The sequence below is a fragment of the Protomyctophum bolini genome (genome assembly GCF_963924005.1).
Source record: "Protomyctophum bolini genome assembly, chromosome: 9".
Classification (NCBI taxonomy): Eukaryota; Metazoa; Chordata; class Actinopteri; order Myctophiformes; family Myctophidae; genus Protomyctophum; species Protomyctophum bolini.
The window spans coordinates 9,361,879-9,377,660 of NC_137870.1; the positions used below are offsets into that span (position 1 = coordinate 9,361,879).

At 42.4% G+C, this 15,782-nt stretch overlaps 1 protein-coding gene across 1 annotated transcript in view; it reads right to left on the reverse strand.

Annotated features, from left to right (window-relative positions):
• The window catches only part of pid1 (phosphotyrosine interaction domain containing 1), a 53,997-nt gene extending 43,646 nt beyond the window's left edge, over positions 1-10,351 (reverse strand). The window contains exon 1 of the mRNA XM_080771667.1: positions 10,133-10,351. Within this exon, the coding sequence (XP_080627793.1) occupies positions 10,133-10,162 (30 nt within the window). The 5' untranslated portion in view covers positions 10,163-10,351. The remainder of the gene's footprint in view (positions 1-10,132) is intronic.
• Positions 10,352-15,782: the final 5,431 nt, after the last annotated feature.

The window sequence follows — 15,782 nt, forward strand, 5'->3', positions numbered from 1 at the left end:
AAAGGCAATGCAATTATTTGTTACTTCAACAAACGTGTTCTTTAGTCTACTCTACAAGCTGTGACTTGGTCAATCACTACAAGTCCACGTCACGTCACTTCACATCACATGGGGTCCTCTACTACCTCTACGTATATGTTGAGGCTTGAGTGAAGTTTCTAAGCAGAACAGTTTTCTCTATTGTGGCCTTCCTTCACACGCACTGTGATCAGGGAGGTTCAAATAAAACGTTCAAGGTTCACACCACAATGAAAAGCCAGAACATAATGGGAGAAATACAAGCACATTAAATTTAAAATCTCCAAGTCCCAATGCTGTAAACAAAAAGAAAAGAAACAAACTCAGAAGGAGAAAAGAAAAAAAACTTCACTAACACGGAGGACCACATTCTATAAAATGTCTTTGTTTCTATGTGAAACTTTTTCACGTCTTTTTCATTTCATTACCCCAAATATTATATATTTGGCGGCTGGACCCAATCTGAAAATATGTTGTTTCAGGGACCCCCCCAGAAGCAGAGATTTGAGTTAAAACGTTCGCTGTGAAAGAATTATAAATATCTCACTTTTTGTTTTCTACAAGCTCGTATCGGTGCCGCGCTATGAGCTTGTAGATTTGTTATTTTGTTATTTTCAATAGCTAAAGTATAAAATAATGGCTAAAAGCTAAAGTGACACAGATTACACTTAATGGGTTATGAAAAAAGTGAAAAGTGAGAAGTGACTATGAATGTAGGGGGAACAACAGGTTCAAAACCTGCTGAAAAAGGAGAATACGTGTACTGTATGCCTATAGGGTTATTCCTAGTGTAGTGAGAGCCAAAGCAGCCTTCTGCAGTTGGATGCCAAAGCCCTCCGTTACTGTACTGCATGTTCACATTCACATGGAGCAGATGTGCTGCTAGCTAGCCAGTGGGAACCAGTGTTGTTTTCGTCGACTACAATACAATGACGAAAAGTGATCGTCGACTACCTTTTTTCTAAAAACTAGTCCCTCTGCCAACAAAGCCACCACAGTCTCACCAATACAGCCATGGCCGACCACAAAGCTACTCCAGACAGATAGACCCCCTTTTCCACCGGTTCGGTTCTTTTTGGTTCTTAGTCCGTGAGCCAGAGCTCCGAAATTGGAACGTTAATTATGAATTGAGTGGGCAAAAAACAAAAACATACCTATGTTAAATTGTTCAATGTTCATAGGATCAATATAAGTCAATTAATATATGACGACACTTCCACAGTAGTAGCTTGTTAATATATTTTCTATTTTCCTATATAATGCCTCATTTGCATATTTAACCCGTCTTCTAAATCCTGAAAGTTATCTGAAATACCTATGTTTCTGTATCAGTGTCAGTGGTGATCAATATTTCATGTCAAGGACCCCCAAAATTATATTAATTGGCCGCCGACCCCCATCTGAAAATATGTTGTTCCAGGGACGAAGATTTGAGTTAAAAACGTTCACTCTGAAAGAATATATATTCAAAGATTTGCGCCACATTTTCACGATTAAAAAAGAAATAGCAGACCTACAAGCTATGAGCTTGTAGATCTGCTATTTTTCAACAGGTAAAGCATAACATAATGCTTAAAATACCAAAGGGGTTCCCGCCCAGTTAAACATTTAAAATTTGTAATACAGTAAATCATTGTCTTCGTGTAAGTAATGAACTGGGGAAGTTTCATGGTGATAATAACAATCTAATAATAGGTATGGTTTGCCCCTCTCAATTCATAATTGACGTTCCATTTTGGAGCTCTGGCTCATGGACCAAGAACTAAAAAGAACTGAACCGGTTCCCATTGGGAACCAACCGGTGGAAAAGGGGTCATAGAAAACCGAGGAAGAGAGGTGGAAAAAAAACAGGGACAAAGACACACAACATATACCGATAAATAGCCAGTGACCACAGATTAATTATTAGACAGAAACACAAAAGTCAGGTCGGACAGAGAGCCAGAAGAAGAAGACAGACAAGAAACAGTCAAAGAGTATAAAGTACAGAGAAAGTACTACAGAAAAGTACAGAGAAGCAAACAAAACCAGTGCAACCAACCGCTGTAGCTGTCCATGCTTAACCCATTTAGACCCGAGGACGCATCTGTGTCACCTCAGAGCTTTTAACCACTTTAACCATTATTTTAAACTTTCGCTGTTGAAAAATACCAGATCTACAAGCTCATAGCGCGGCAATGAGTGGTCCCCTGGAACAGCCCCTGGTATACAACATAATTGAGACGGTGGTCGGCGGCCAAATACATAATAATTTCAATTTGTGGGGTCCTTTGACATGAAATACATTGAGAAGCACTGATATAGAAACATGTTTTTTATTCCAGAAAAAATTAAGACATTTAGTAGAATCTCGTCTCAGATCTTAATGGCTTAACCTCAGTCAGCTATTTCTGCATGGTCAGGAGTCTGAGATGGTTTTGGTCCTGTGCAGTCCTATTTGTCAACTTGTCACAGTCAGTCAAAGACAAAACGCCAAGAATGAGAACTATGGCTACGGAGGAGGAACATGCTGCTGATGCAGAAGAAAACATGTTTCGCGGTCAGGATTCTGCACGGTGTCGTTTTGCTGCCGCAGTGTTTTCTTCTGTGCACGCTTGCATTTAATTTATATCTGCATGTCTGTCTGTCTGCCTGCCAGCCTCTGTGTGTATATGTGTGCACATTACCAGGGTGAATAGCAGTGCACGTTGTGCAATCTGTTGTTGAACTAACATACCCGAGTCCAATGCTAGGAAGGAACCAACCCCCCCCCCCCACCCGGAACACATTGAGGGATGTTAGTTTTATAATTGCCAATTTGTAGCCTAATACTTGGTATTTTGTAATAGGCTACTGTAAGTGATACTGTCATTTTATAACATAATAATAATATACCTTTTCTAAAATGTTAATAGTGTCTTACAGAGTCTGAAATCGAAGTTTGACTGATTGAAGCAATTCTTATTTTTATTTTTTTCTTTACTTAATTTTTTTATCCCACGATTTTGTAACCCATTTTTTCCACCCAGTATCAATTATCTAATGTAATCCTGGGCGCTAGACTTCCTCTGCCAACCTGTGGGGGGGGGGGGGGGGGGGACGGATTGACCTCATGCTTCCTTCTATGCATGAGGAGTCCAAGCTGCTTCTTTTCACATGACAGGGGGTGCATGGTTTCCCTGGTCGCATGGAAGAAACAGGTTATTCCGACCATCATGTGCCCCGGCTGGCCAGGGGGAGGCAGTTTTAGAGAACAGGATTACTGCATGTTTTTTGTACCTACTAACTACTCTAGGGGACACGGGGAGAACATCCACACAGAAAGGCCTTTCGCCCCCAGCACCCACAACACGCCCCCAGCACCCACAGAGTCCCCAGTGGGAATCGAGGCGACAGCAATATCAACTGTACCACTGTGCCCCCCGTTGGAAGAAATTCTTGAATCTTGTTCATAGACCAGGATCATTGGTCCGAACGACAACCTACCTCAAACCCTCACCCTAACCCTAACCTCCCCCGGGGCAGCACACCTAAACCTAACCCCAAACCCTCTCCCGACCCCCAGCGCACCTCGGACCAATGCTCCTTCCAACCAATGCTCCGTCCGATCATAGTATGCCTCCCGGAGAAATCTTGACAGCCATTTAAATAATTTACTCCACCCATATAATTTATCTTCCCCCCTGAGCTTTTTTTCACATTTTTTATTTAACTACATTGCAAAAGAAGTAGCCTTTCTTTTGACAGTGCAGAAACATAATTGCCTTCCTTGATGTATTAATGAGCATCAACGACCATCACCTGGGCACAGTCACAGACACACAGCTCCCCTCTACAATGCTCTACTACTGAAAGTAACTCAGTCTCATTTCTCTCCTAAAGCACTTGAATATGATGGAATATGATTAAAGCTCACATTTCATCACAATCACAAATAGCCAAATATATTAGAAGACATTTTTAGAATCTGATCTCAAGTCAAAATGTGCACTGAAAAGATGCAATTTTGGCCACAAATTGCATCTGCTTTAAGGGTTTAATTCAAATTCTAAGTTTGTAGAACGTCCTTGGTTCCCGTTTGTGAGTCACCACACTCACTCAGCCCACAAATCAAAAGGAGACGGTTACTTGGCTATATCTTGCGCCACCCAGACCCTTACCCCATATTTGCCAATGTTTTACTATTTTGAAAAACCTATCGATGTAGATTGGCTAGTTGAACTATTTTAAAATGTTTTAGGAATAAGGCGTAAGGGTCTGTGTGTGTTGCCGTTTGCCTGCCTAAAGCACTGCGGCTCATGCAATGATTTAAATCCATGTTCGTTTCCCACAACCTGAAAGAATCATGGCTCTTTTAGTTTGTGAATTGGGACTGAGATGAGAGCTCCTGCGTGTGGGATCGAATATGGTTAGAGTCGCAAACAGAACAAAGCAAGAAACTCTTTTGAGAGAGCACGGCCGATATGACAGGGGCCCAATTCGCTAAGCTGTTTACTTTACACCCATATTTTGGGTGAAAAAGAAATTCTCCAAGCTTCCCACGTTAGTAGTCTAGAATTAGGCATTCTAATGGCATACAGCAAGCTTTGGTCCGCATCCGAGTAGACTTGAGAAAGAGCGGCCCTCTGGCGAAATTCACAGACAAACAAAGAAATACTGAATCAGACTACTTCGATATAAATCAAAAGTTTCTAGTACATCTAGTCTAGAACAAAAGCCAAATCAAAAATTTGATTTGGCTGAATGAGACGAGTACACAAATTAAATGTAGAAAAATGTAGATAAAAAAAGTTTATTTAAGATTTCACATCATATTTAATATGATGTGAAATCTTAAATAAACTTTTTTTTATCTACATTTTTCTACATTTCATTTCTGTACTCGTCTCATTCAGCAGTCATTCCGTTGTGAAAACAAAATGGGAAGACACTTAAGAGTATCTAGGCTATAGTTGATTGATTGAATACTTGAAGGCTTTGGGCCAAGCCCCTAGGCCCTAGGCCCTAGCGTAGGCCCTAGGCCCTAGCGTAGGCCCTAGGGTCCTAGCGTAGGCCCTAGGGCCTAGGCTTGTTTTCATTGTGACCCTCTGTATAATATTGATCAGAATCAGTATCGGCATGACCCTGCAAAAAAATCGGAGATGGGATATGGATCGGTCATAATTTCATAATCGTGCACCCCTTAAACGTTGCCATATTATCAACAGCATAGCATGAGTGGGAATTGCGGACGGATATGTCAAGGTCAGGGAAAACAGAAGAGAGAGTGATGAGCCAATAGCTATACAGCCTGTAGCCTCAACAACACTGGATACTTGCAGAGAGGTTAAAGGAGGATTTCAGCATCTCTCCGATGGCTGAGAGAACAGCTGATCATCACCATGGTTACAGAGCAGGGAAATGTCTGCTCATCACTACCGTTCCACTGTTAGCAAGGCTGCAGTTAGAGATTAATTTCGTAGCAATTATTCAGTCAATGACTTATTTTATTAATATATATTTTTTTTTAATATGTAAACTAATTGATTAGCTACTTGAGCGTTATACTTCGTTGCACAACAGTGTTATGCCATAATATTGAAAATAGGAGATCTACAAGCTCAAAGCGTTGATATTTTCACTACTTCTTTAGGCCCAAAATAGGGTTCCATTATATTAATCGATTAGTCTATTAAGTTATCGATTGTGGATATTTTGTATACAATAATTTGATTGGTTTGGTTCGATTAACTGTTGCACATCCTACACTACAGTGCTAGGATTTAGTCGTTTCCAACAATAATGTTCTCTTCAATATTTGAATAGGCCCATCTTCTCCACTCAGCAAAAGAGCTTCCAATCCATGCATCTAGCCATCCATCTACAATAACAATCCACAGACATGTATCATGGTGAAATGTGTTTAGTAGACATACCAACAGTCAGACACACACACACCCTCCCCAAACCCTAACCTCTGACCTCCCAGGAAGCCACAGGTGATTTTTAACCCGCAGCATGGATTAGTTTTGACCCGCCAGGCCGCCACGCATGTCGGGAGCCACGGGTGATATTTGACCAGCAGCACGGGTGATTTTTAACCCTCAGCACAGGTGAGTCTGACTTGACTGTAGGACTGTTGGTATGTCTAGCCAACGTGTCTCTCGAGACAGACTGATGACTCAAAGAGGGCGCCATTTCCCCTTTGTTTTGCAAATGTGTTCCCAGTAAATGAGCCACCAACCCCCATCTGAAAATATGCTGCTCAAGCTTCACATTTTTTGTTAAAACGTTTGCTGTGAAAGAATATATATATTCAAAGATTTGCACACGTTTTCATGATTTTTCAAAAAATAGCAGATCTACAAGCTCGTAGTAGCACGGCACTGCTATTTTTCCAACAGCTAAAGTTTCAAAGCTAAAGGTGACACAGATGTGTTCCAGGTCTTAATGGGTTGAACACTGCCACCCCAGATGACCCCTGAGAGTGAAATGTTGGTTTCATTTGGGATTCTGCCATTATGTGGTTTACAGTAAGGATTACATACAGTAAGATGCCTTCAGTGCTTAATGTGTATCCAATAGTTCTCACGTTGCCTCAACTCAAGCCACAACCCCCCCGCTCTCTCCACTACCGCCACCCGATACAAAACACACGTGAAACACAGTGTGATACAATGACGCACACGGAGAGGATCAACTTCACCGAAGTATCAAACTTTACAAATGAGTTTATTCCAAGGAGATATAGAGCCCCACCCCCTTAGATATAGATATAGAGTCCCACCCCCTTTCATAACGACGAGGGACCCAGGAAATAATTCCCCATTTATTTTCCCCATAGTCATTTCAAAAAGTATTTATTTAACCCATTCTGACCTGAGATCAGATTCTAAAAATGTCTTCTACATCCTGACAGTTTTCATTCTGACCTGAGATCAGATTCTAAAAAGGTCTTCTATGTCAGTCGCTCTTCGATTTTTCAAAAAATAGCAGACCTACAAGCTCGTAGCGCGCCACTCGGTGGCGCGCTATGAGCTTGTAGATCTGCTATTTTTCAATAGCTAAAGCATATCATAATGCTAACACCAAAATGGGTTCCCGTATAGAATGGGTTAAAGTTCTGTAAGCCTCAGACGAAGCCAACCCATATCATGACAACAAACACTATATTTTGGGCCAAACAACTAATTAGACAGAAGGTGAAAAAAAAGGGGCAGGTTACAACACTTTTTTTGTTGTCATGATTCATCCGCATGCATGGGGTATTACTTCCTGGGCCTGTCGTCGTCATGAAAGGGTGCGGGACTGCGACGCGCTATATCCTATAGTACTACAGTAGGTAAACAGCAACCTAACACCCTGGCAAAAAGCTAACAGTACACTTTGATAATGTGGCTCTTCTATGATAAAGGGAGAGGGGTTAGGGGAGGGGCTGATAGTGTGATGTCACTATATTACTGTTTATTTCATTGGCCCGTTTGACTGTCAAGGCCAGGGTTCAGCCTCCAGGAAGAAACCCTAAATACAAAGTTAATACACCATTGCAGCATAAAAACGACTCCAGGGTGTCTAAAGAAGTACTGTCACATCATAGACACATGAAAAACTGGATAAATACAAAAAATGTGCATCACTGCAGCATGGGTTAGTTGTAACCGGCAGCGCATGTTGTCGAACGAATGACTGTCAGACTGTTAGAATGTCTAACAAACCCCAGGTTTACAGCAGCGATGTAGACTCGAACCGTTTTCAGAAACTGTCACTGAGGCATTCATTGTTGCTTTACCTGAAACTTTGTAAACTGTCTCCTAGTGGTACTTTGGGAAACCCCAGCCACAACCAGGGGACCTTGGACCTATCACCAACTGACCATTGTTTAGACTAGATATATGCGAAATGTCTGAAGTAAACTGAGAAAACCTGGGGGAAAAATCTTTCAAGGTCTGAGAGCGCCAAGACTCAAAGCAAAGCAAAGTCCTGCAGCACAGAGGTATCCATACATACATACATACTGTACAGTGTGTGCTGTAGCGCCACACACACACACACACACATACAGTCATACACACACACACACACACACACACACACACAGTCCCGGGCCTCTCGTAGGTAGGCTATACCTTGGAAAACATGTGGACGTGCAGCCGTGCACACAGATGTCAAGTTTCCATTTCACACAAAAAATGAGTGAACGAGTTGGTCCGGGATTTACTCCAATTTGGAAGTAATTACAACAATTCATGTTACTTCTATTTCACGCTGTGTTAGTCGTAAAAAATGTAAGCCTCGGTAGAATCACTTGAAACGGTCGCGCTCTCTCTCTCTCTCACTCTCCTGAACTTTACTGTGTGATTCCATCTTCTTGACGCCTGCATGGGCAGGCGAGCGCGGGGGGATTGTGCAAGTTCATTTGGCAAGCAGTCCCTAGCAGGCCAAACATCTGGAGAGCATTAGGGCCGGCTGAGGAGGGAGACGTTATGAAGGCACTAGGCTCGCTCGCTCGGTGCACGGCTTGCCCCCTGTCGCCCCTGGAGATCAAACTACGTGTCATTAACGATGTGTGCTTTTTTGTTTTTGTTTTGATTTTCATTTCCAAACAGGTCAGAGCAGACAGGTTAGTGGAGGCCTATTCATAGTCCAGATGAGGTGACCAACGAAAAGGTGGTCACCTCATCACCTAAAACTAGGCCTTCACTATCGTCACCTAAAGCCCTGACCACACCAAAGGGTCCAGACGGTTGTAGCGTTGTCCCAGCGGTGTGATATGTCCATGGCTGAGGGAAGTTGTGGGTGCTGGGGGGGCTGGAGCACCCCCTCGGACAGGAGGGGGGAAAAAATAATTTTAATCAAAACAGATTTCTGTTACTAGGCCTAATAAATATCACAGTATCGGCACCTTATCTTCTTTAATTGCCTGTGTCAGTTTGCTCATGCTTGTTGTGGAGAGGTAAAGTAAAGGCCACTTTTCCGCGCGAAAGCTCACGCGTGCACACCCCCTACTGAACGCTCAGCACCTCCTACTGTAAACATCTTCCCACGGCCATGGATATGTCCTGTTGCACGTTGTACCAAGTTGCCCCATGCATGCAGTGATTCAGCACAAGGAATTCAATGGCCCAAACTACACCAAAGGGTCACCTATATGCAACATTGCAATACCTTGCAACCGTTTGGACCCAAGGAGTTGCATGGTGACCCTTTGGTGTGTGACCAGAGCTTAAAACTGGACTGAATGGGCCTTCACTATGAGGTGATCCACCATTTAGGTGGTCACCTCCTCACCTCATCATATAACACTGGACTATGAATAGGCCTTTAGTTAGTTGGTGGCGTTGACGTGCTATAATAACAACTGTGATGTCTCATCAGAATCGTGGAGGGAAATGAAATCCATGATTCGTGGAGAAATTCTGCCTGTGCAGCAAGCAGCGTTCTTCTCTCTGCAAACTGAACAACTACAGGAGCTACACTACAGTCTACAGTAGGCCTACGGTAGACATCTATATGGTAAATCAAATGAGAGAAGACGAACCAAGCAGGCCTGTAAAAACCAGCAGACAGATTTTACAGACAGGTGAGGGTCTGCCCTTTCATTTTAGGCTAATCATATGCAGCTGCAGGCAAAAAGGCTGAAAAAAGGTACAGTACAAGCTCTACAGGGGCATTCATTCAGTGCCTCAGTGGCGTGGTGGAGGATAAATAATAATACACTGATGATTCTGACATTTTCTACATTGAAAATGTCAGAATCGATCCCAAAAAAAACGAGAGTCTACACTGATTATATGTCATATCAGCCAGGCAGGCTTGCGTAACGCCTGTAAAGCGTGTTAAAACCGTTAACATTCAGCCCAGTAATGTGGGCTTCCATAGGCAACACGGTTCAATGCAAAGCACAGTCAATTCATAAACATGTCAAAAGGATTAAGCTCAAATTGCGCAATGCATTGCTTTGTTGATCTGCAGGGGGGAAAATGACAATATCCTCCTATACGACCTGGCTATACTGCTACGACCACCACCACCACGCCATGGTAGGAGGAGGTTCCAACGGCTGAAAACCTAGCGTTGAATTCACTGCTGCTTTATTGGGAAGAAAGAAAGCTTTGGAAGAATTTAAGGAACTCAAATAATCGCAACGGGGCCTTACCTGCAATCGCTCTGACGCGGGCTGCCACATAATTAGAATAATCAATGTTTTCTTTTTCTTCCGTCTTCGACTATACAGCGTGTTCTCTTTCTCTTCTTTCTTTGTAGTCCAGTCCGTTCACATCTGCTCGTATTCACACACCGCTCGGCTCTCGTCTCTCTCTCTCTCTCTCTCTCTCTGAACAGCCAACAGCGAGCTGAAAGCCTGGTGGAGCGAGGTTAACAGCGAGTGGACAGACATACAGAGAGAGAGAATTCCAGTGGTTCCTATTCTAAAGCTGTTGCTCCGCCTGCCTGCAGTTGCTAAACTGGCCTGTGGGGGGCGGGGGAGTCAATAATGCCTTGGGGGGGGGGGGGGTGTATGGATTATATAATGGTACCAAGGTATAGCTATCAGTGGAGGGTAAGTGATGTTGTTGATGGGACTAGCCCTATGTCCAGCTTTGAGGGTTTGTGTAAACACAAACATTGAAGACGAAGGTGCACGCAAATTCTTATTGGTCCGGAAGGAGATGATGTGCGACGATGTATTGCACGATGATGATGAGAGTGCCCCTCAGCCCTCACTTCACACAGGTGTGATTTTTTTTTGGTAAGGGTTAAAGGGAAACTTCACAGTTTTTCCAAAAATATATATGTTAATGGCATTGAGAAGATTTAGAACACTTTCCTGGGGGGTTTTATGTGTGTAATATGTGGTTTTAGATATTCTAGATTTTAGCAGTGAGCAGTGCACCAAAGCGTTATGGGAATTGTAGTCCAGGAAGGAAGTGAGCCCAGTGTCCATGACAGAGACACTGGGCTCACTGCTAAAAGGGTGAAGTGTCCCTTTAAAACAAAAAGTTTTTTAAATCACTATATTATTGTGATAGTAACAGTGTTGTTTTCGTCGACTAAAACTAAGGCGAAAAATGTTCGTCGACCTTCCAGTTGACCTGAGATCAGATTCTAAAAATGTCTTCTACAGTTTTCTGAAAAAGCTTCTGTCAGTCGTTCTTCGATTTTTCAACAATAGCAGACCTACAAGCTCGTAGCATGCCACTCGGTGGCGCGCTATGAGCTTGTAGATCTGCTATTTTTCAATAGCTAATTAAGGTATAACATAATGCTAACACCAAAAGGGGTTCCCGCCTCCAAAAGGGGTTAAATTCCCATTGACTGCAATTAATTGACAATTTTTTTTCAAACGGGGGTGATGTTTTCTTAATTTAAAAGACCCATCTGTACTTCTTTTGCAGTTATTGGATAAGATGCCATGAAGATTTGTCTTGAAATCCACGAGAAACGCAGAAAACCTGCGAAATCTTGTGCAAGTCGGGCCCCAGTTATGCGATATGCCCTCTGCTCTGCGCCCCTGGTGTCCAGGGACCCGTGAATGTAAAAGACAAACCAGTGAAACCACAGCAGCCTGACCCTCATGGAGGTCAAACACTTGGCCTTCACTCCTCAATTTTGCCAATGTGTGTGCGTGCGTGCGTGCGTGGCAGCATGTGTGTGTGTGTGTGTGTGTGTGTGTGTGTGCTCCTGCACATGCGTGTGTGAGCCAGAGAGAGAGAGAGAACATAACATTTACCTCTCTCTCTCTGTGCATGTTTGCGTGTGTAGGTGTGTGTGTGTGTGTGTGTGTGTGTGTGTGTGTGTGTGTGTGTGTGTGTGTGTGTGTGTGTGTGTGTGTGTGTGTGTGTGTGTGTGTGCGCGTGCGGTGAGTGACGTGACTGCACGGCTCCGCTCTGTATTTAGACGTGTTTACTTCGGGGAACATCTGGATTATTATGCCTGAGGTCAAAGAGGCCATTCACAGGACTAACACTCCATATATGGATTTTTCCCACGAGCGACTGACAGTTCCGTCTGTCTGGTTGGTGGACATGACATGTCAACAGGCCGCAGTGGAAGGAAACAGATGTTGTTGAACACCATAACCTCGTCCTCGCGTCGCCAATCTTTCCACCTCGGAGGAATTATAAAGTCTGGTCTGTGTTACTGAATCGCCCGTAATGTGACCGGATGATAAAAACTATCAAATAAATAAAAACCTCAGTGTCGCTTTATATAAGTAATTTTACATTTTACGCTGCGACGCGTTGTGAGCTTGTAGATCGGCTAATTTCAAGGTTTTTTTTATTTTATTTAAAATCAGCCATTACGACGGCATCAAAGGCCCGCCAAAATAAATTTTAGTCGACTAAATCAACTGTCAACCCTAAAACATTCCATTTGACTGAAATGTGAAAACTAGACTATGACTAAAACTAGTCGGTTGTTAGTAAAAACAGAGAGATGTGTTTGGGTGAGCGGTGACAAACCGCGGCTCGGGCTCAGTGACGTCATGTTGTAGTTTTAGTAAAAACAGAGAGATGTGTTTGGGTGAGCGGTGACCGCTGTGGCTCAGTGATGTCATGTTGTAGTTTTAGTAAAAACAGGGAGATGTGTTTGGGTGAGCGGTGACCACTGTGGCTCAGTGACGTCATGTTGTAGTTTTAGTAAAAACAGAGAGATGTGTTTGGGTGAGCGGTGACCACTGTGGCTCAGTGACGTCATGTTGTAGTTTTCGGTGGTCACCTCTTCACCGAAAAACAAACAAACACATCTTGTTTTTAGTCTCACCAGTCGCTATGAGTTGGAATTAAATAGGATTCATACACCACATCAAGGCTTTAATTGGGTAGGCCCTAAAATTATGATGTAGGGAATTATTTTGGTTAATTCTGATTCCTGCAGGGGTTCCGGCCTGATGACTACAAAGTACAAACTATACTAGACTACAACTCCCAGGCTAGTTGAACATTAGTAAGCATGCAAACTTTTACATGGAGACACGTACTACAAAACAGCAAATTTCCATTTTAGTTTTAGCCATAGTCTCTTTTAGTCACCTGGAATGTTTTAGTGTTAGTCTAGTTGTTTTAGTCGACTAAATATCATACGATTTTAGTCGACTAAATCTACAGTTAATTTAGTCGACTAAAATGTATTTTGGCGGGCGTCGTAATGAGTGCTACACTTGCTGAAAATAGCCGATCTACAAGCTTGTAGATCGGCTATATTCAGCATGCAACCTAGTCTATCTCTTGTCCACTAGTCCCTTCCTATAGTCTAGTTTTTATTTGTTGACGAAATTGTCAGTATATTTACTCTTAGTTTTAGTTATTGTAGCTTAGTTTTAATTTAGTTTCTATTTAGTTTTTGTCAGTGAAAAAAGGTAGTCGACCAAGATTTTGGCCATTCAATAATAAGGCACATCTCTTGTAACAATATTTAAGCCTTTGGAATTTTTCTTTTTCTCTGAATTCTATCTTTGGAGTACCAGTTATTATTCGACGGCTCGGTTGAATGCTCAATGCTGAGTCGGTCAATCCTGGCCGGCAACCAGATGTTCTGTCTGGTATTTCTCAACGGCAGAGCGCTGTGACATTCTAAACAGGAGTCGGACATTACCATTAATTTGCAAGTATGATTTAGAAAGGAAAGTTTTAACTGGTTCAGTCACTGTGTCATCTATAGAAGGAAGAGGTTTGTCACATTATTATTATCAACAGTAACTAACACACTGTAGATAGATCTATACGTTATTTATTGATCTCCAATCAAGTGCTTTACGCTTTGATTCATAATCATTTCCATTAATTGCCGATCACAATTTTGAATGCATGTGTCTCTTGACTGAATATTATTGATGAGTGATAGCCTACAAATATATTTGTAGTTATATCGGGCCTGATTCATTAAGCTTTAGTAGTCTGATTCAGTAATCCTTTTTTGTGGGTGAATTTTGCGGAGGGCCGCTCTTTCTCAAGTCTGCTCGGATGCAGATCCTTACATGGGACAAAAACTTTCTGTATGTCAAAAATGCCTTATTCTAGACGACTAACTAACGCGGGAAGTTTGGAAATGGGTGCAAACAGCTTAGTGAATCGGGCCCATGCATTACGTGAAAATAACGGGACAGCAGGAGGGTATACGCTGTTGTGTTCGCTAGTCTTTATTATTACATCATTCAACATAGATAATATATAATTGTGTCGTTGATTTCTATTACAAAAAAGAAAGTAAGAACAGAAGAAAAGCTGACCCTACTGGCAGAATATCACTCTATGGGTCGCAGAATGTTTTGACCCCAGAGGAACAACACAGCTACACACAGACAGAGAGGTCCGTTGGCTCCTATAGACACACAAGATAATATAGAAGATATACTGGAGTGAACTGGGCTATAGCTGTCATTGTCATCATCACCACCACCATCATCATTCATCACCATCGTGCACCTCATCTTCTTCCTCCTCCTCCTCCTTGTTCCTCCATCCTCACATTGGTATTTTCACGATCACACCGCTGAGTCCCAGCACACCCCTTCTTTAAGCCTTACTTAGTTGTGCACCGCTGTGTCGCTCGCAGAAAAATCTACAAGCTCAGAGTCAGGGACGTGCAGAGAGTGTTAGAGGGGCAGGGGCTGAGATCCCGCTAAGAGGGCACTTTTGGACAAAAATAGCAGATCTACAATACTGAGAGCTTGAGACTGAGAGCATGTAGATCAGCTATCTTCGGGGCGCAACCCAGCACTCTTTAGCTAGTGGAGATGCGGTGTACGACATGGATTTCTACGCAAAATACTGACCTCGGGGGGAAAAAAGCAATTCTCCTGAATACTGCCTTCCGGCATGGCATGGAAAAAGAGTGTGGCATTTGCATTTCTTTCACCATTAGTGAATGCTGCATTCGTGGTCTGGAGAGGGCAGTTGTTTTACAGACGGGTAAAAGGGCAGGGGCTGAAGCCCCCTTTGATGTCTACGCGTGCACGTCCCTGCTCAGAGTCACAACAACGCGTCGCTGTATGAGCTTATAGATTGCCTATTTCCACATGCAACACTGCCTGGTGCGCAAGCAAAGTATAATAATAATTAGACAATACAGTGAGCGGGGCTGTCACTCCTGTAAAGAAACATGTACTCACAGAGAAACTATTGAACACTGTCAATCAATGCTAGTTATTTATTAGAGACGTCAGGAGTGTAGTTGAAGATATTAGTGCAGGTATAATACAGATTTGCCATTCCAAAACTTCAGGCTTTCCTGTACCTTCCCTGCATTTTTTTTCTGGAAATACTTCTCTTTTCAGAATTTAGCCTTGATACCTAATACTTCTTCTCTTTTGTTTTACTGAAAACCAGTGTCCATTTTTTGACACTTCGTTTCATTGTAAAAAATTATCTGAATAGCATTTACATAAGAACACCTTTGCAAATGCCCTGCTTCTCTCACTGACAATGTTCTGACAATCCACCGTCTTGCCAATAAGGCATGCCGTGTGAAGTTCTCAAATGGCACATCTGCACATTTGAGTCTAGTTTCAGTCGACTAAATATAAGATTTTAGTCGACTAAATATCATAGGATTTTAGTCGACTATACAGTTGATTTTGTCGACAAAGAAAATAATTTTGCCACCGTAATGGCAGATTTTACACTTGGTATTATTATATGTTCAGAGCACAACCAAACATAAAATGAATTGACTTTTAGTTCTACTGGATCTCTTCTCTAGTCCCTCCCTAACACTTTAGTCTAGCTTTTATTTGTTGCTGAAATTGTCAAAGCATATAGTCTTAGTTTTAGTCATCATCATAGCTTTTTTATTTTTTATTTTTCGTC